Raw genomic sequence first — 13,933 nt, 5'->3', positions numbered from 1 at the left:
TAGGTAGGACGCCAGCTAGCGGAGGGTTTTCCCCTGATTCACATTGACCTCAGTTTTGCTAGGGCACCTTTATGCCATACTCAGTCAAATGTTGCCTTGATGTCAAGGGAAGTCACTCTCACCTCACCTCTTGAGTTCAGCTGTTTTGTCCATGTTTGAACCAAGGCTGTAATGAGGTCAGGAGCTGAGTGGCCCTGGCGGAACACAAACTGAGCGTCACTGACCAGGTTATTGCTAAGCAAGTGCCGTTTGATGGCATTGTTGATGACACCGTTCCATCACTTTACTGATGATTGAGAGTCGGCTGATGGGGCGGTAATTGGCCGGGTTGGACTTGTCCTGATTTTTGAGTACAGGACATACCTGGGCAATTTTTCACATTGCAGGGCAGATGCCAGTGTTGTAGCTGTACTGGAACAGCTTGGCTAGGGGCGCGGCAAGTTCTGGAACACAGGTCTTCAATACTATTTCTGGAATATTGTCAGGGCCCATACCTTTTGCAGCATCCAGTTCCTTCAGTCATTTCTTGATATCATGCGGAGTGAATCGAATTGGCTGAAGTCTGGCATCTGTGATGCTGGGACTTCAGGAGGAGGCCGAGATGGATCATCAACTTGGCACTTATTGTTGAAGACTGTTGCAAATGCTTCAGCTTTATCTTTCGCACTGATGTGCTGGGCTCCCCCCTATCATTGAGGACGGGGATATTTGTGGAGCCACCTCCTCCAGTTAATTGTTTAATTGTCCACCACCATTCACGGGCTGGATGTGGCAGGACTGCAGAGCTGAGATCTGATCTGTTGGTTATGGATGGCTTAGCTCTGTCTATCGCATGCTGCTTACGCAGTTTGGCATGCAAGTAGTCCTGGGTTGTAGCTTCACCAGGTTGACAGCTCATTTTGAGGTATGCCTGGTGCTGCTCCTGGCATGCCCTCCTGCACGCTTCATTGAACCAGGGTTGGTCTCCTGGCTTGATGGTAATGGTAGAGGGGGGATATGCCGGGCCATGAGGTTACAGATTGTGGTTGAGTACAATTCTGCTGCTGCTGATGGCCCACAGCGCCTCATGGATGCCCAGTTTTGCCAAAGTGATTGATGACAACGCTACGTCATCAGAATGCGCCGCGGTGCGCACATGCGCACACGGTCTCGGGTCCTCTGCGCATGCGCTGCTGTCCGGATTGCCAGGACCAGTTTGCGCATGCGCAGACGACGTCATCGCGTAACGTCATCTTCCTCAGGGAACACGCCAGGTTGGCCTTTGCGCATGCGGAATCTGGTCCTGACAATCCGGACCGCAGCGCATGCGCAGAGGGCCTGAGGACCGTGTGCGCATGTGCGTCAATCTTCCAAAAGCTTCGGCGCGAGTTTTTGAAAATGGAAGGAGGAGAGGTTTCGTCGGGCATTTTATCTCAATTATTTAGTCATTTTGGACATTTGCTTCATTTTTATTAGACAGAGGAGATTGTTCCAAGGTAAGTTGCTCTGAAAATACATTTCAAGGGAGGGGAAGGGAGGGGAGGGAGGGGAAGGGAGGGGAGGGAAGGGAGGGGGGGAGGGGGGGGAAGGGAGGAGGGAAGGGAGGGGGGTAAGGGAGGGGGGGAAGGGAGGAGGGAAGGGGGGGAAGGGAGGAGAGAAGGGGGGAAGGGAGGGGAGGAGGGAAGGGAGGGAGGAGGGATGGGGGGGAAGAAGGAAGGAGGGAGGTGGGGGGAAGGAAGGAGGGAAGGTAGGGGGGGAAAGAGGGAAGGTAGGGGGGAAGGTGGGGGGAAGGGAGGGAGGGACGGGGGGGGAAGGGAGGTCGGGGGGAGGGGGGGAAAGGAGGGAAGGGAGGGAGGGAAGGGAGGAGGGAAGGGAGGGGGGGAAGGGAGGAGGGAAGGGAGGGGGGAAGGGAGGAAAGAAGGGGGGAAGGGAGGAGAGAAGGGGGGAAGGGAGGGGAGGAGGGAAGGGAGGAGGGAAGGGGAGGAGGAAAGGGGGGGAAGGAATGGAGGAGGGAAGGGGGAAGGAAGGAAGGAGGGAAGGTGGGGGGAAGGAAGGAGGGAAGGTAGGGGGGAAGGTAGGGAGGGACGGGGGGGGGAAGGGAGGGACGGACGGGGGGAAGAAGGGAGGTCGGGGGGGAGGGGGGAAAGGAGGGAAGGGAGGGACGGGAAGAAGGGAGGGATGGGGGGGGAAAGAGGGAAGGGAGGGGGGGAAAGGAGGGAAGGGAAGGGGGGGGAAGGGAGGTCGGGGGGGAGGGGGGGAAAGGAGGAAGGGAGGGACGGGGGGGGGAAGGGATGTCGGGAGGGAGGGGGGAAGGGAGGTCGGGGGGGAGCAGCGGAGCGGAAGGGGAGTGCCTTTTTCTGTGCATGCGCCATAAACACAAGGACTGGCTGATGAGATGGAGCCAATTAATTTGCCCAACAATTGCCCGGAAGCACCTTCGGATGGAGGTGGCCACGCGCTGGACATCAGTCGCGTGCCACAATCCATGGATCCTGAGCGTTTCACCCCCTGGCCTAATGATCTGATGGACCATACATATGCCTGCCTGTTCAAAGCTCCACTTCCCCCACCTGCGGTACCCTCTCCTTGCTGTTCAGTTACACAGTTACCTGTTCCTGCACCATCCAAGCAGTGCACGTGGACACACAGCCACATGTTTCCCCATCCGCCCTTGAAACAACCATGCAGAGCCTTGTGAGACTCCGCAATTGCCAGCTGCTGCCTGTCAAGCAGAAAAGGCGTCCAAAGGGGTCAAGCACTTGGGGAACATTCAGCAAGAAGAGACTGAGCACTAAAAGAAACAAGCATGCCGTGTCCAGTGGCAGCACAAATGTGAATGCTCTTGCTGCGTACACAACTGGTGAGGTGGGAGTGCAGCCACACCATTCTCCATCCTCAGTGTTGCTTTAAGGCAAAGGTAGATAAGAGTGAAAGAAATGGAAGATGATGCTGATAGTAGTAGGCAGGATTAAATGGGAATGGATGGGAAGACGCATGAGTAGCATAACCACTAGCAGGGAACAGCTGGGCTAAATGGCCTGCTTTATGTTCATAGTCCAAAAGAAATGTGCTTCTTTTTCCAGCACCCTCACATCATTCATGTTTTCCCTGAGAGCAGCATTGAACCATCACGAGATAGGGGCAGTTACATCATCCTGACTCCTACAGCTGAGGTGGGTACTAAGTGATTCATTGGCCTATACTGCAGAGCATAAAGCATGCGCAACAGTAATTTCATTGGAGGGAGGGAAGCTCTGACACTGATGTTCTTTCATTATTTCCTTTCGTGTAAAATGTGCCCTTGAGAAAACAATCCTTGACACTTAAGGACGGCATTCCAGCAAAGGAGGCAGTGCAGGAGATGACGCAAGGATGTGATGATTCCTGCATCTGAGGTGGGTAATAAGTGCTTCATTGGCGATGTTATCAATTGGTGCCTTCACTGCAGAACTTAAAAAGGTGTGCACAACAGTAATTTCAGTGGATGGAGGGAGGGAAGCTCTGACTCTGATTTGCTTTTCTTCTTTTCATGTAAAACATGCCGTCGAGAAAACAATCCTCGAGACTTACGGTCAGCATTCAAGCAACGAAGGCAACTGGATCATGCTGCGGAGCTCATCACGATGTGGAAAGGAACATTGCATTTATGGATGAATTGGGAATGCACATTGGGATGCGCTTGGGGAACATTCACCAAGAATAGACTGAGCTCAGACTCTTGTGACTTTGCCTTCTTCACATGGACAATACAGTAGTGGAATAGAGAGCCAAGCGTTCATTCACCACAAGGCTCTCCAGGAACAATCTCTTTAGCTGTGCATAGCAGAGACTCGGCCTGTCTGTCTAATGGGAATGCTGGACACAACACTCATGTATCCATGCACAGCAGTTCCTCGGATACTTAATGAACTTAATAAAACTTTTCAATAATTAAGCCCAGAATTGTTGAGGTTTTGTTTTGCATGCTATTTCCCCGACTTTGCAACTGCACTTCAGATATTCAACTATGGTGGAGGTAGGGGGGTAAAGGGGGGGTGGGTGAAGAGGGGGAGGGGTGGGTGAAGAGGGGGAGGGGTGGGTGAAGAGGGGGAGGGGTGGGGAGAGCGGGGAGGGGTGGGGGAGAGGAGCATGCAAAATGCAGGGACCAGACAGTTGCAATGCCTGAAGTACTGTGGAGAAGTAGAGAAAGCAACTGGGGTAGGGGAGAAAGCAACTGGATTGGGCATCCGCAGCTGGAGGGAACGGCTGAATGGAGAGGGCCGGAAGCGAGAGGCCGTCGAGAGCCGCGGGGAGCGAGCGTGCGAAGACCTTGATGTCACCGGGTCCAGGGACTGGCCAGTAAGTCTTTTGCTGTTGTGTTTATGGCGCATGCACAGAAAAAGGCACTCCTCTTCCGTTCCGCTGCTCCCCCCCCCCACTCTCTCCCCTTCTCCCCCCCCCCCCCTACTCTCTCCCCTTCCTCCCTCTCCCTCCCCTCCCTCCCTCTCCCCCACTCTCTCCCCTTCCTCCCTCTCCCTCCCCTCTCTCCCCCCCACTTCCCCCAGCTCTCCCCCTCCCTCTCCCCCTTTTCTCCCCCTTTCTCCCCCCTCCCTCTCCCCCTTTCTCCCCCTCCCTCTCCCCCTTTCCTCCCCCCTCCCTCTCCCCGTTTCTCCCCCCTCCCTCTCCCCCTTTCTCCCCCCTCTCCCTCTCCCCCCTCTCTCCTCTTTCCCCCTCCCTCTCCCTCTTCTCCCCCTCCCTCTTCTCCTTTCTCCCCCCTTTCTCCCCCTCCCTCTTCTCCCCCCCTCCCTCTTTCTCCCCCCATCCCTCTTTCTCCCCCCCTCCCTCTTTCTCCCCCCTCCCTCTTTCGCCCCCCCCCCCTCTCCCTCTTTCTCCCCCCCGGCACCGCTACCGCTACCGCTGCTCTCCCGCGCTGCTCTCCCCAACCCGCTCCACTCTCTCACTCCGGCCATTGTACTCTTCCACGTGTTTGTTCGGTTTCATCTCTGTGATTTTTTGAGCAGCGCCATCTTTAGTCCTGGCAGCTGCTACAGTCGCAGGCTGTGACGTTTTCGTGGCACATGCTGTGTCTGCTCATGTGCCAAAACAGCGCCACCTACCGATCGCGTTGTCAACAATTGCGGTCCAGTTTTGCATTGCTAGATCTATTCGAAATCTATCCCATTTAGCACGGTGATAGTGCCACACAACACGATGGACGGTACCCTCAATGTCTCCACAAGGACTGTGCGGTAGTCATTCCTACCAATAAAGTCATGGACAGACGCATCTGCAGCAGGCTGATTGGTGAGGACAAGGTCAAGTATTTTTTTCCCTCGTGTTGGTTCCCGCACCACCTGCCGCAGAGCCACTCCAGCAGCTATGTCCTTTAGGACTCAGACAGCTCGGTCAGTAGTGGTGCTACCGAGCCATGTGATGGACATTGAAGTCCCCCACACAGAGTACATTTTGTGCCCTTGCCACCCTCAATGCTTCCGCTAAGTGTTCAACATGGTGGAGTACTGACTTATCAGCTGAGGGAGGGCGGTAGGTGGTAATCAGTAGGAGGTTACCTTGCCCATGTTTGACCTGATGCCATGAGACTTCATGGGGTCCGGAGTCGATGTTGAGGACTCCCAGGGCAACTCCCTCTCTACTGTATACCACTGTGCTACCACCTCTGATGGGTCTGTCCTGCCGGTGGGACAGGACATACCCTGGGATGGTGATGGCAGTGTCTGGGACATTGTCTGTAAGGTATGATTCCGTGAGTATGACTATGTCAGGCTGTTGTTTGACTAGTCTGTGGGACAGCTCTCCCAACTTTGGCACAAGCCCCCAGATGTTAGTAAGGAGGACTTTGCAGGGTCGACAGGATTGGGTTTGCCATTGTCATTTCCGGTGCCTAGGTCGATACCGGATGGTCCGTCCGGTTTCATTCCTTTATTTCCTTTCATTTCTTTTACTAAAGGGAGATCCTGTTTAACACATTTATTAGAGTTTGTTGAGGATATAACTAGCAGGGTAGATAAAGGGGAACCAGTAGATATAGTATAACTGGATTTTCAAAAGGCATTTGATAAGGTGCCACAGAAAAGATTAATAGGCACAATAAGGGCTCATGGTGTTGGGGGTAATATATTGGCATGTATAGAGGATTGGTTGACAGTCAGGAAGCAGAAAGTGGGCATAGATGTGGCATGACGTTGACAAGCAGTGAATAGTGGGGTGCCACAAGGATCAATGCTGGGGCTTCAGCTATTTACAGTCTATATTAATGACTTGGATGAACAGACAGAGAGTAATGTATCTAAGTTTTCTGATGATACAACGCTCAGTGGAAAGGTGAGCTGTGGGGAGGATGTCGAGAGGCTGCAAAGTGATATAGACAGGATAAGTGAGTGAACAACAAGATGGCAAATGGAGTATAACGTAAGGAAGTGTGAAGTTGTTCACTTAAGTCATAAAAATAGAAAAGCAGAATAATTTTTTTAATGTGTGAATCTGGTAAGTGTTGACGTTCAGGGAGACTTGGGGGTACTCGTACAAGGAACACACAAAGTTAATACGCTGGTGCAGCAGGCGATTAGGAAGTCAGATGGCATGTTGGCTTTTATTGCAAGGGGTTTGAGTACAGGAATAAAAAAGTCTTATTAAAATTGTACAGGGCATTGGTGAGACCACACCTGGAATACTGTGTGCAGTTTTGGTCTCCAAATTTAAGAAAGGATATACTTGCACTGGAGGCAGTGCAGCTAAGATTGACTAAATTGGTCCCTGGGATGAGGGGGCTGTCCTCTGATGAGAGGCTGAGCAAATTGGGCCTATATTCTCTGGAATTTAGAAGAATGAGAGGCGATCTAATCGAGACATACAAGATTCTGAAAGGGCTTGAAAGGGTAGAAGCTGAGAGATTGTTTCCACTGGTCAGAGAATCTAGAACGTGGGGGCACAATGTCAGCATGAGGGGTCAATCATTCAGGACTGAGATGAGGGGAAATTACTATACTCAAAGGGTTGTGAATCTTTGGAATTCTCTACTCCAGAGGGTTGTGGATGCTCCATCATTGAATACATTTAAAGTTTTTTGATCTCACAGTGAATCAAGGGATATGGGGAGCAGGCAGGAAAGTGGAATTGAAGCCCTAGATCAGCCATAATCATATTGAATGGTGAAGCAGGCTCGATGGGCTATCCGGTCTACTTCTGCTCCCATTTCTTCTGTTCTTGTGAGATAAGGAGAAATTTCTTCACAGAAAGGATTGTGAATCTTTAGAATTGTCCACCCCAGGGAGCTGTAGCTGCTCAGTTGTTGAGTATATTTAAGACAGAGACTGATAGATTTTTGGGTAGTAAGGTAATTAATGGATATGGGGCTACTTCAGGATGGTGGAGTTGAGGTGGAAATCAGCCATGATCTGGGTGAATGGCAGAACAGGCTCGAAAGGCCAAACGGCCTCCTCCAGCTCCTATTTGTTATGTTCATTAAACTTCAGTTTGATTCCTCACAAACTGCTGAGTAAATTAAATCTTTCTTAACAAATCATTAAGATACCACGCTACAAGTCATGCCCGAAATATCATTTATTAGTTACAAATCACAACTTAGTTAAGTCTGGGCACACAGACACTTTAGACATGTATAAACACGTTATCAATGTAATCAGAGTTATCCAGCAGTTGAGCACGAATAGTATTTCACAAAACAAGTACCAAATGCATGGATGAGAGTGGCCAAAGACCAAAATGTCTAAAAATTAGTGGCCGAAGAAATCATGTAACTATAGCATTGTTATTGAATCAAACTTGAAACATTAAAATTTTGTACAATTTTATGTAATGGATAAAATTGCAGTGGGCTCAGCATACAATTTCATGAGACTTACTTAACTGACAGCTGATTGGTTTTACAGAGCTTCACGTTCTCAATGTCCTGCTTCTGCCTATTTATAGATTGCTCATGTAAAAGGTGTTCTGTGAATATGTGTCAACTTTAATGGAAAGCAATATTTATAAGCAAACCGGATGGCAAATTCTGGTACCTTGGTAAGTGCTATGCACAAATCAGAAGGTATATAAATTAATAAGTAAACATTTATGAGACATTGACAATGCAGAAACTTGAACAGAAGCAGGGCAATTTTTATTATTTTGTGCTGTGACATACATAATCACCCGAATGAAGCAGAGAGCAAAACCAGATAGGGAGGATTGTATGTAAAAACAAAGTGCTGGTGTCACTCAGCAGGTCTGACAGCATCTGTGGCGAGAGAAGCAAAGTTAACGTTTCAGGTCTGTGACCTTTCATTTTTTGTGATGAAAGGTCACAGACCCGAAACATTAACTTTGCTTCTCTCTCCACAGATGCTGCCAGAACTGCTGAGTAATCCCAGCACTTTTTGTTTTTATTTCAGACTTCCAGCATCTGGAGCAGTTTGCCTTTTAGGGAGGATTGTATGCCAGTTATGCACTCTGCCCAATTTGCTGTCCATTAACTTAAATGAACTGGAATATCACATACATTCTGTTAGGAGCATCTGATCCTTCTGACCCAATTTTCTTTTCGACAAAAGACGAAATTAACCTAATTAACTTCAGCAAATGTGGTATCTCTATAGACAGTATGCTTGTTTTTAAATAACATGACTCATGGTAGATTTTATAATATAAAATAGTCATGATAAAGATTCTAAACTAAAATAATCTTGTTTGCAGCACAGATCTCATCACAATTTAATGAAAACTGATTAAAAATGTGGTTTTCCTCATCAAAGGATCCAACTATTGTGTAATAGTTGTACTTCTAGGTCCCACTACCTTGTAGGACGTCCTGCCCTATGTGCCCAAAGATCTGTGGGTCAAGATCACCTGAAGACCCATGGCAGAAACTCACAACCTTGAGTAGATATCATCGAATTGAGGGACAGCCAACAATGACTGCTACAGTAACATGTCTGAGGCTCTGTTGCATCATCCCCAAATGAAGCTTAAAATTTTGGTAATGACCCTGTGACAATGCAGCTGTGCATCCCAACAGTGATGAACACTTCTGGCTCCTGTTCTACTGCAGCAACTGGTGCAATGGCAGCTGCATTTAACAGCAAGCTGAGCTCAAAATCATAACTATTGTGTTGGCTTGGAGAGGGATAGTACAATACACTGTACATGTATGTACAGTGTGCTATCAGCCTCAGAAGCTGACACAGACCATTTATAGCGACTGCAGAGAGCTCACAGTATAGTTGCACTGAAACTATTGCACAGCATTCGTGGTGCAGGACAGCATTTTCCAGATAATCTTAAGTAATGCCAAACCACACACTGAAGAAAGATGGCCAGAGTTATAGTCCTTGCCTTGCATCACAATGGTGCAAAAGAAAGCTTTACACTGACTCAAGGTTAATGTGACTGGGGCAGTAGACAGTGAAAGGGGAGAAGCGCAATGGATGGAACTCAGCCCTACACCTGAGCAAACCGATAAGTGGAAATTCCAGATCACTTCAGTTGCTACACAGCACAGGACATAAGTTTATACAGCTCATGCTCACTGCAGGATATTCACATGCAGTAACCAGTTTGTGCAGGGTTTTCAGAAATTACTTCACACTGCTGTGTAAATGGAAACAAGTTTTGAATTCCTATTGACAGATCAATGTTTTTGTTGCAGACCAGCAACTTGCCAGCTAATGTACCTGCACCATTCATTTTAAACCATGTCAAATGAGCTGCGCCAGTTCTTAGGTGTTTTCTGCTAAGATATCCCATGAAGGCAAAAACGAACATTGGGAATTGATGCGTATACACACACACACCTCCGTTTTAGTCATGCACAGATTATTGTCACACTGAGGTTGCAAAGGAATATGCGCTTTCATTGACTTGCTTTTCCAGTTAAAGTTCATTTCCAACGAGGTGGAAGACTATAAAAAAATAAACACAACTTAAAATCAGGTGAAAAGACCTCCGGGCAGCTTTGTGATTGGACAGCTTTAAAAAAAGAAAATAAATTGGAACTGACAGATCCAATTTTTTTTTTTTTGGAAAAACCGGTCTTTTGGTGAAGGTCGGAAAGGAAGAAACCAATGTTTGAAATCTGCTATGTGGCATAAATTTCTCATCCCAAAGTTACTTGTGAACTCGCTGGTGTTTCAGCAGGTTGGATGAAATACTGAATCCCTTCCCACACTCTGAGCAGGTGAACGGTCTCTCCACAATATGAAGTCGCTGGTGTGTTATAAGGTGGGATGACCGAGTGAACCTTTTCCCACACACTGAGCAAGTGAATGGCCTCTCCCCAGTGTGAGTGCGCTGGTGCACAGTGAGTTCAGATGATCGCTTGAACCCAATCCTGCAATGAGAACACCTGAATGGTCTCTCGTCAGTGTGAACTCGCTGGTGTGTCAGCAGGTGGGATGAAGTAGTGAAACCCTTCCCACACTCTGAGCAGGTGAATGGCCTCTCCCCACTGTGAACTCGCTGGTGTCTCAGAAGGCTGCATGAAGTAGTGAATCCCTTTCCACACTTGGAGCAGGTGAACGGCCTCTCCCCACTGTGAACTCGCTGGTGTCTCAGCAGATCAGATGAACTAGTACATCCCTTCCCACACATGGAGCAAGTGAATGGCCTCTCCCCAGTGTGAGTGCGCTGGTGTACAGTGAGTTCAGATGATCGCTTGAACCCAGTCCTACAAAGAGAACACCTGAATAGTCTCTCATCAGAGTGAACTCGCTGGTGTGTCAGCAGGTGGGATGACAGGGTAAATCCCTTCCCACACTCTGAGCAGGTGAACGGCCTCTCCCCAGTGTGAACTCGCTGGTGTGTCAGAAGGTTGCACGAAGTAGTGAATCCCTTCCCACACTCTGAGCAGATGAATGGCCTCTCCCCACTGTGAACTCGCTGGTGTCTCAGAAGGCTGCACGAAGTAGTGAATCCCTTCCCACACTTGGTGCAGGTGAATGGCCTCTCCCCAGTGTGAACTCGCTGGTGTCTCAGCAGGTCGGATGAACTAGTGAATCCCTTCTCGCACACGGAGCAGGTGAACGGCCTCTCCCCAGTGTGAACTCGCTGATGTCTCAGCAGGTCGGATGAACTAGTAAATCCCTTTCCACACTCGGAGCAGGTGTATGGCCTCTCCAGGGTGTGACTGTGTGGATGAGTTTCCAACTCAATTGGACAATTTAATCCCTTTCCATAGTCCCCATATTTACATGGTTTCTTCCCAGTGTGACTGCGCTTGTGTTTCAACAGGCCAGATGATCGGCTGAAACCTCGTCCACACACAGAACACGTGTACGATTTCTCCCCACTGTGATCAGTGCTCCTTCCTTTCATGTTCAAAATCCGGTGATATTAGGGTTCCGATGATTTAGGCGACACCTTCAGATTGTGTTCTGATGTTTGCTTTGCATTTCACAGCTGCAAATCCTTCCCTTCTAAAACCCTGTGAAATTGATTTAAAAAGACAGTGTGAGAACCCAGAAAAACACAAAGGCAGGTTGTGAAATGGAGCTGAATGAATCTGGAAATTTGTGGGGCCTGAACTAGGAAAAAGTGACCATGAAAGATTGACATACAACCCCAAGTGGTTCCTGAACGTCCTGCAGGGAAGGGAACCTGCCAAACAGTCTGACCTACACAAGACTCTGCCGTCTATGGGGAGGAGAGAGAGTGAGGGTGGGAGAGAGAGGGAGGGAGGGAGGAGGGGGAGGGAGGGAGGGAGGATGCGCAGCACAGTGGCGCAGTGGTTAGCACCGCAGCCTCACAGCTCCAGCGACCCGGGTTCAGTCCTGGGTACTGCCTGTGCGGAGTTTGTAAGTTCCCCCTGTGACTGCATGGGTTTCCACTGGGTGCTCCAGTTTCCTCCCACCACCAAAGACTTGCAGGTTGATAGGTAAATTGGCCATTGCAAATTGTCCCTAGTGTAGGTAGGTGGTAGGAGAATGGTAGGGAATATGGGATTAATGTAGGATTATAATAAATGGGTGGTTGATGGTCAGCACAGACTCGGTGGGCCAAAGGACCTGTTTCAGTGCTGTATTTCTCTATGACTCTATAGTGCGGGAGGGAGGAAGGGCACAAGATGCGACCCCAAGATGAGCTTCCGACTGCATATCAGCGCCAGCACTCAGACCTCATATTTCCACCTCAGTATCACCTGACTTCATCACTGCCTCAGCTCAACTGGCTCTGAAACTTACATCCATGCATTTGTGACCTTTCAACTTGACTATTCTAACACACTCCTGGCTGGCCTGCCACATTCTACCCTCCGTAAACTTGAGGTCATTCAAAACTCTGCTGCCAGTGTCCTTACTCGAACCAAGTCCTGTTCACCCATCACCACTGTGCTTGCCGACCTACACATGCACCCAGTTAAGCAGCACCTCAATTTGAAAATTCTCATCTCTGTTTTCAAATCCCTCCATGCACTCGCCCCTCACTATCTATATAACCTCCTCCAACCTGACAACCCTCCGAGAGATCAGGGATCATCTAATGCTGGCATCTTGAGCATCCCCAATTTTCATTGCTCCACCACTGGTGGCTGTGCCTTCAGCTGCCAAGCCATAAGCTTTGGAAATCCTTTCCGCCTCTCTAACTTGCCTTCCGTGCTTCAGACACTTAATAAAACCCACCTCTTTGATCAAACTTTTGGTCAACTGTCCTAATATCACCTTATGTGGCTCAGTGTCAAATGTTGCTTTATAACTCCTGGAAAGAGCCTTGGAACGGGCTTCCATAGGATCAGCCCCAGCTGTTCACAATATATATCAATGATTTGGATGTGGGGACCAAATGAAATATTTCAAAGTTCACGAACGACACAAAATTAGCTGAGAATAAGTGTTGTGAAGATGCAGCAAAGTGGCTTCAAGGGGATTTGGACAGACATACTGAGCTGGCAAGAACATGGCAGATGGAATATACTGTGCAAAAATATGAACTTATCCACTTTGGTAGGAGGAATAGATGTGCAGAGTATTTCTTAAATGGTAAGCGATTAGAAAGTGCAGATGTACAAAGAGACCTGGGTGTCCTCATCAATAAGTCACTGAAAGCTAACATGCAGGTGCAATTAGGAAGGCCTTTATCCCAAGAGGATGTGAAGTAGTGAAGTCTTGCTTCAATTGTATAGAACCTTGATTAGACCACACCTGGAGTACAGTGTGCAGTTTTGGTCCCCTTACCAAAGAGGTGTACCAGGATGTTGCCTGGTCTGGAGGGCATTAGCTATGAGGAGAGGTTGAATAAATTCGGATTGTTTTCACTGGAACGACGGAGGTGGAGGGGCGACATGATAGATGTTTCCAAAGTTATGAGCGGCATGGACAGAGTGGATAGTCAGAAGCTTTTTCCCAGGGTGTAAGAGTCAGTTACTAGGGGACATAGGTTTAAGGTGCGAGGGGCAAAGTTTAGAAGGGATGTGCGAGGCAAGTTCTTTACACAGAGGGTGGTGAGTGCCTGGAACTTGCTGCCGGGGGAGGTGGTGGAAGCAGGTACGATAGCGATGTTTAAGACGCATCTTGACAAATACATGAATAGGATGGGAATAGAAGGATACGGTCCCCGGAAGTGCAGAAGATTTTAGTTTAGACAGGCATCAAGATCAGCGCAGGCTTGCAGGGCCGAATGGCCTGTTCCTGTGCTGTTCTTTGTTCTTTACCCTAGGAAGGATGTTATTGCCATAGACAGAGTACAACCAAGGTTCACCAGACTTGTTCCCGGCATGGCGGGACTGTCCGACAGAGAGAGATTGGGGAAACTGAGCCTAAATTTTCTAGAGTTCTGAAGAATGAGATGATCTCATTGAAACCTACAAAACACTTAAACGGACAGATGCAGGTAAGATGTTTCCCCTGGTTGGGGCGTTTAGAACCAGGGGACACAATTTCATAATAAGGGGGAAAAGACACTTAGGACCAAGATGAGGAGATATTTCTTTCCTCAGAGGGTTGTGAATCTTTGGAATTCTCTACCC

At 48.7% G+C, this 13,933-nt stretch overlaps 1 protein-coding gene across 1 annotated transcript in view; it reads right to left on the bottom strand.

Annotated features, from left to right (window-relative positions):
* LOC137372426 (uncharacterized) overlaps positions 1-13,933 on the bottom strand; it is a 107,208-nt gene that overhangs the window by 57,390 nt on the left and 35,885 nt on the right. The window contains exons 14-16 of the mRNA XM_068036313.1: positions 10,084-11,304; positions 9,768-9,875; positions 4,874-5,016 (exon numbers count right to left, since the gene is read on the bottom strand). Coding sequence (XP_067892414.1) covers positions 4,874-5,016; positions 9,768-9,875; positions 10,084-11,304 — 1,472 coding nt within the window. The remainder of the gene's footprint in view (positions 1-4,873; positions 5,017-9,767; positions 9,876-10,083; positions 11,305-13,933) is intronic.

This window comes from Heterodontus francisci, chromosome 7, assembly GCF_036365525.1.
Source record: "Heterodontus francisci isolate sHetFra1 chromosome 7, sHetFra1.hap1, whole genome shotgun sequence".
Lineage (NCBI taxonomy): Eukaryota > Metazoa > Chordata > Chondrichthyes > Heterodontiformes > Heterodontidae > Heterodontus > Heterodontus francisci.
This window is presented reverse-complemented; position numbering and strand designations above follow the sequence as displayed.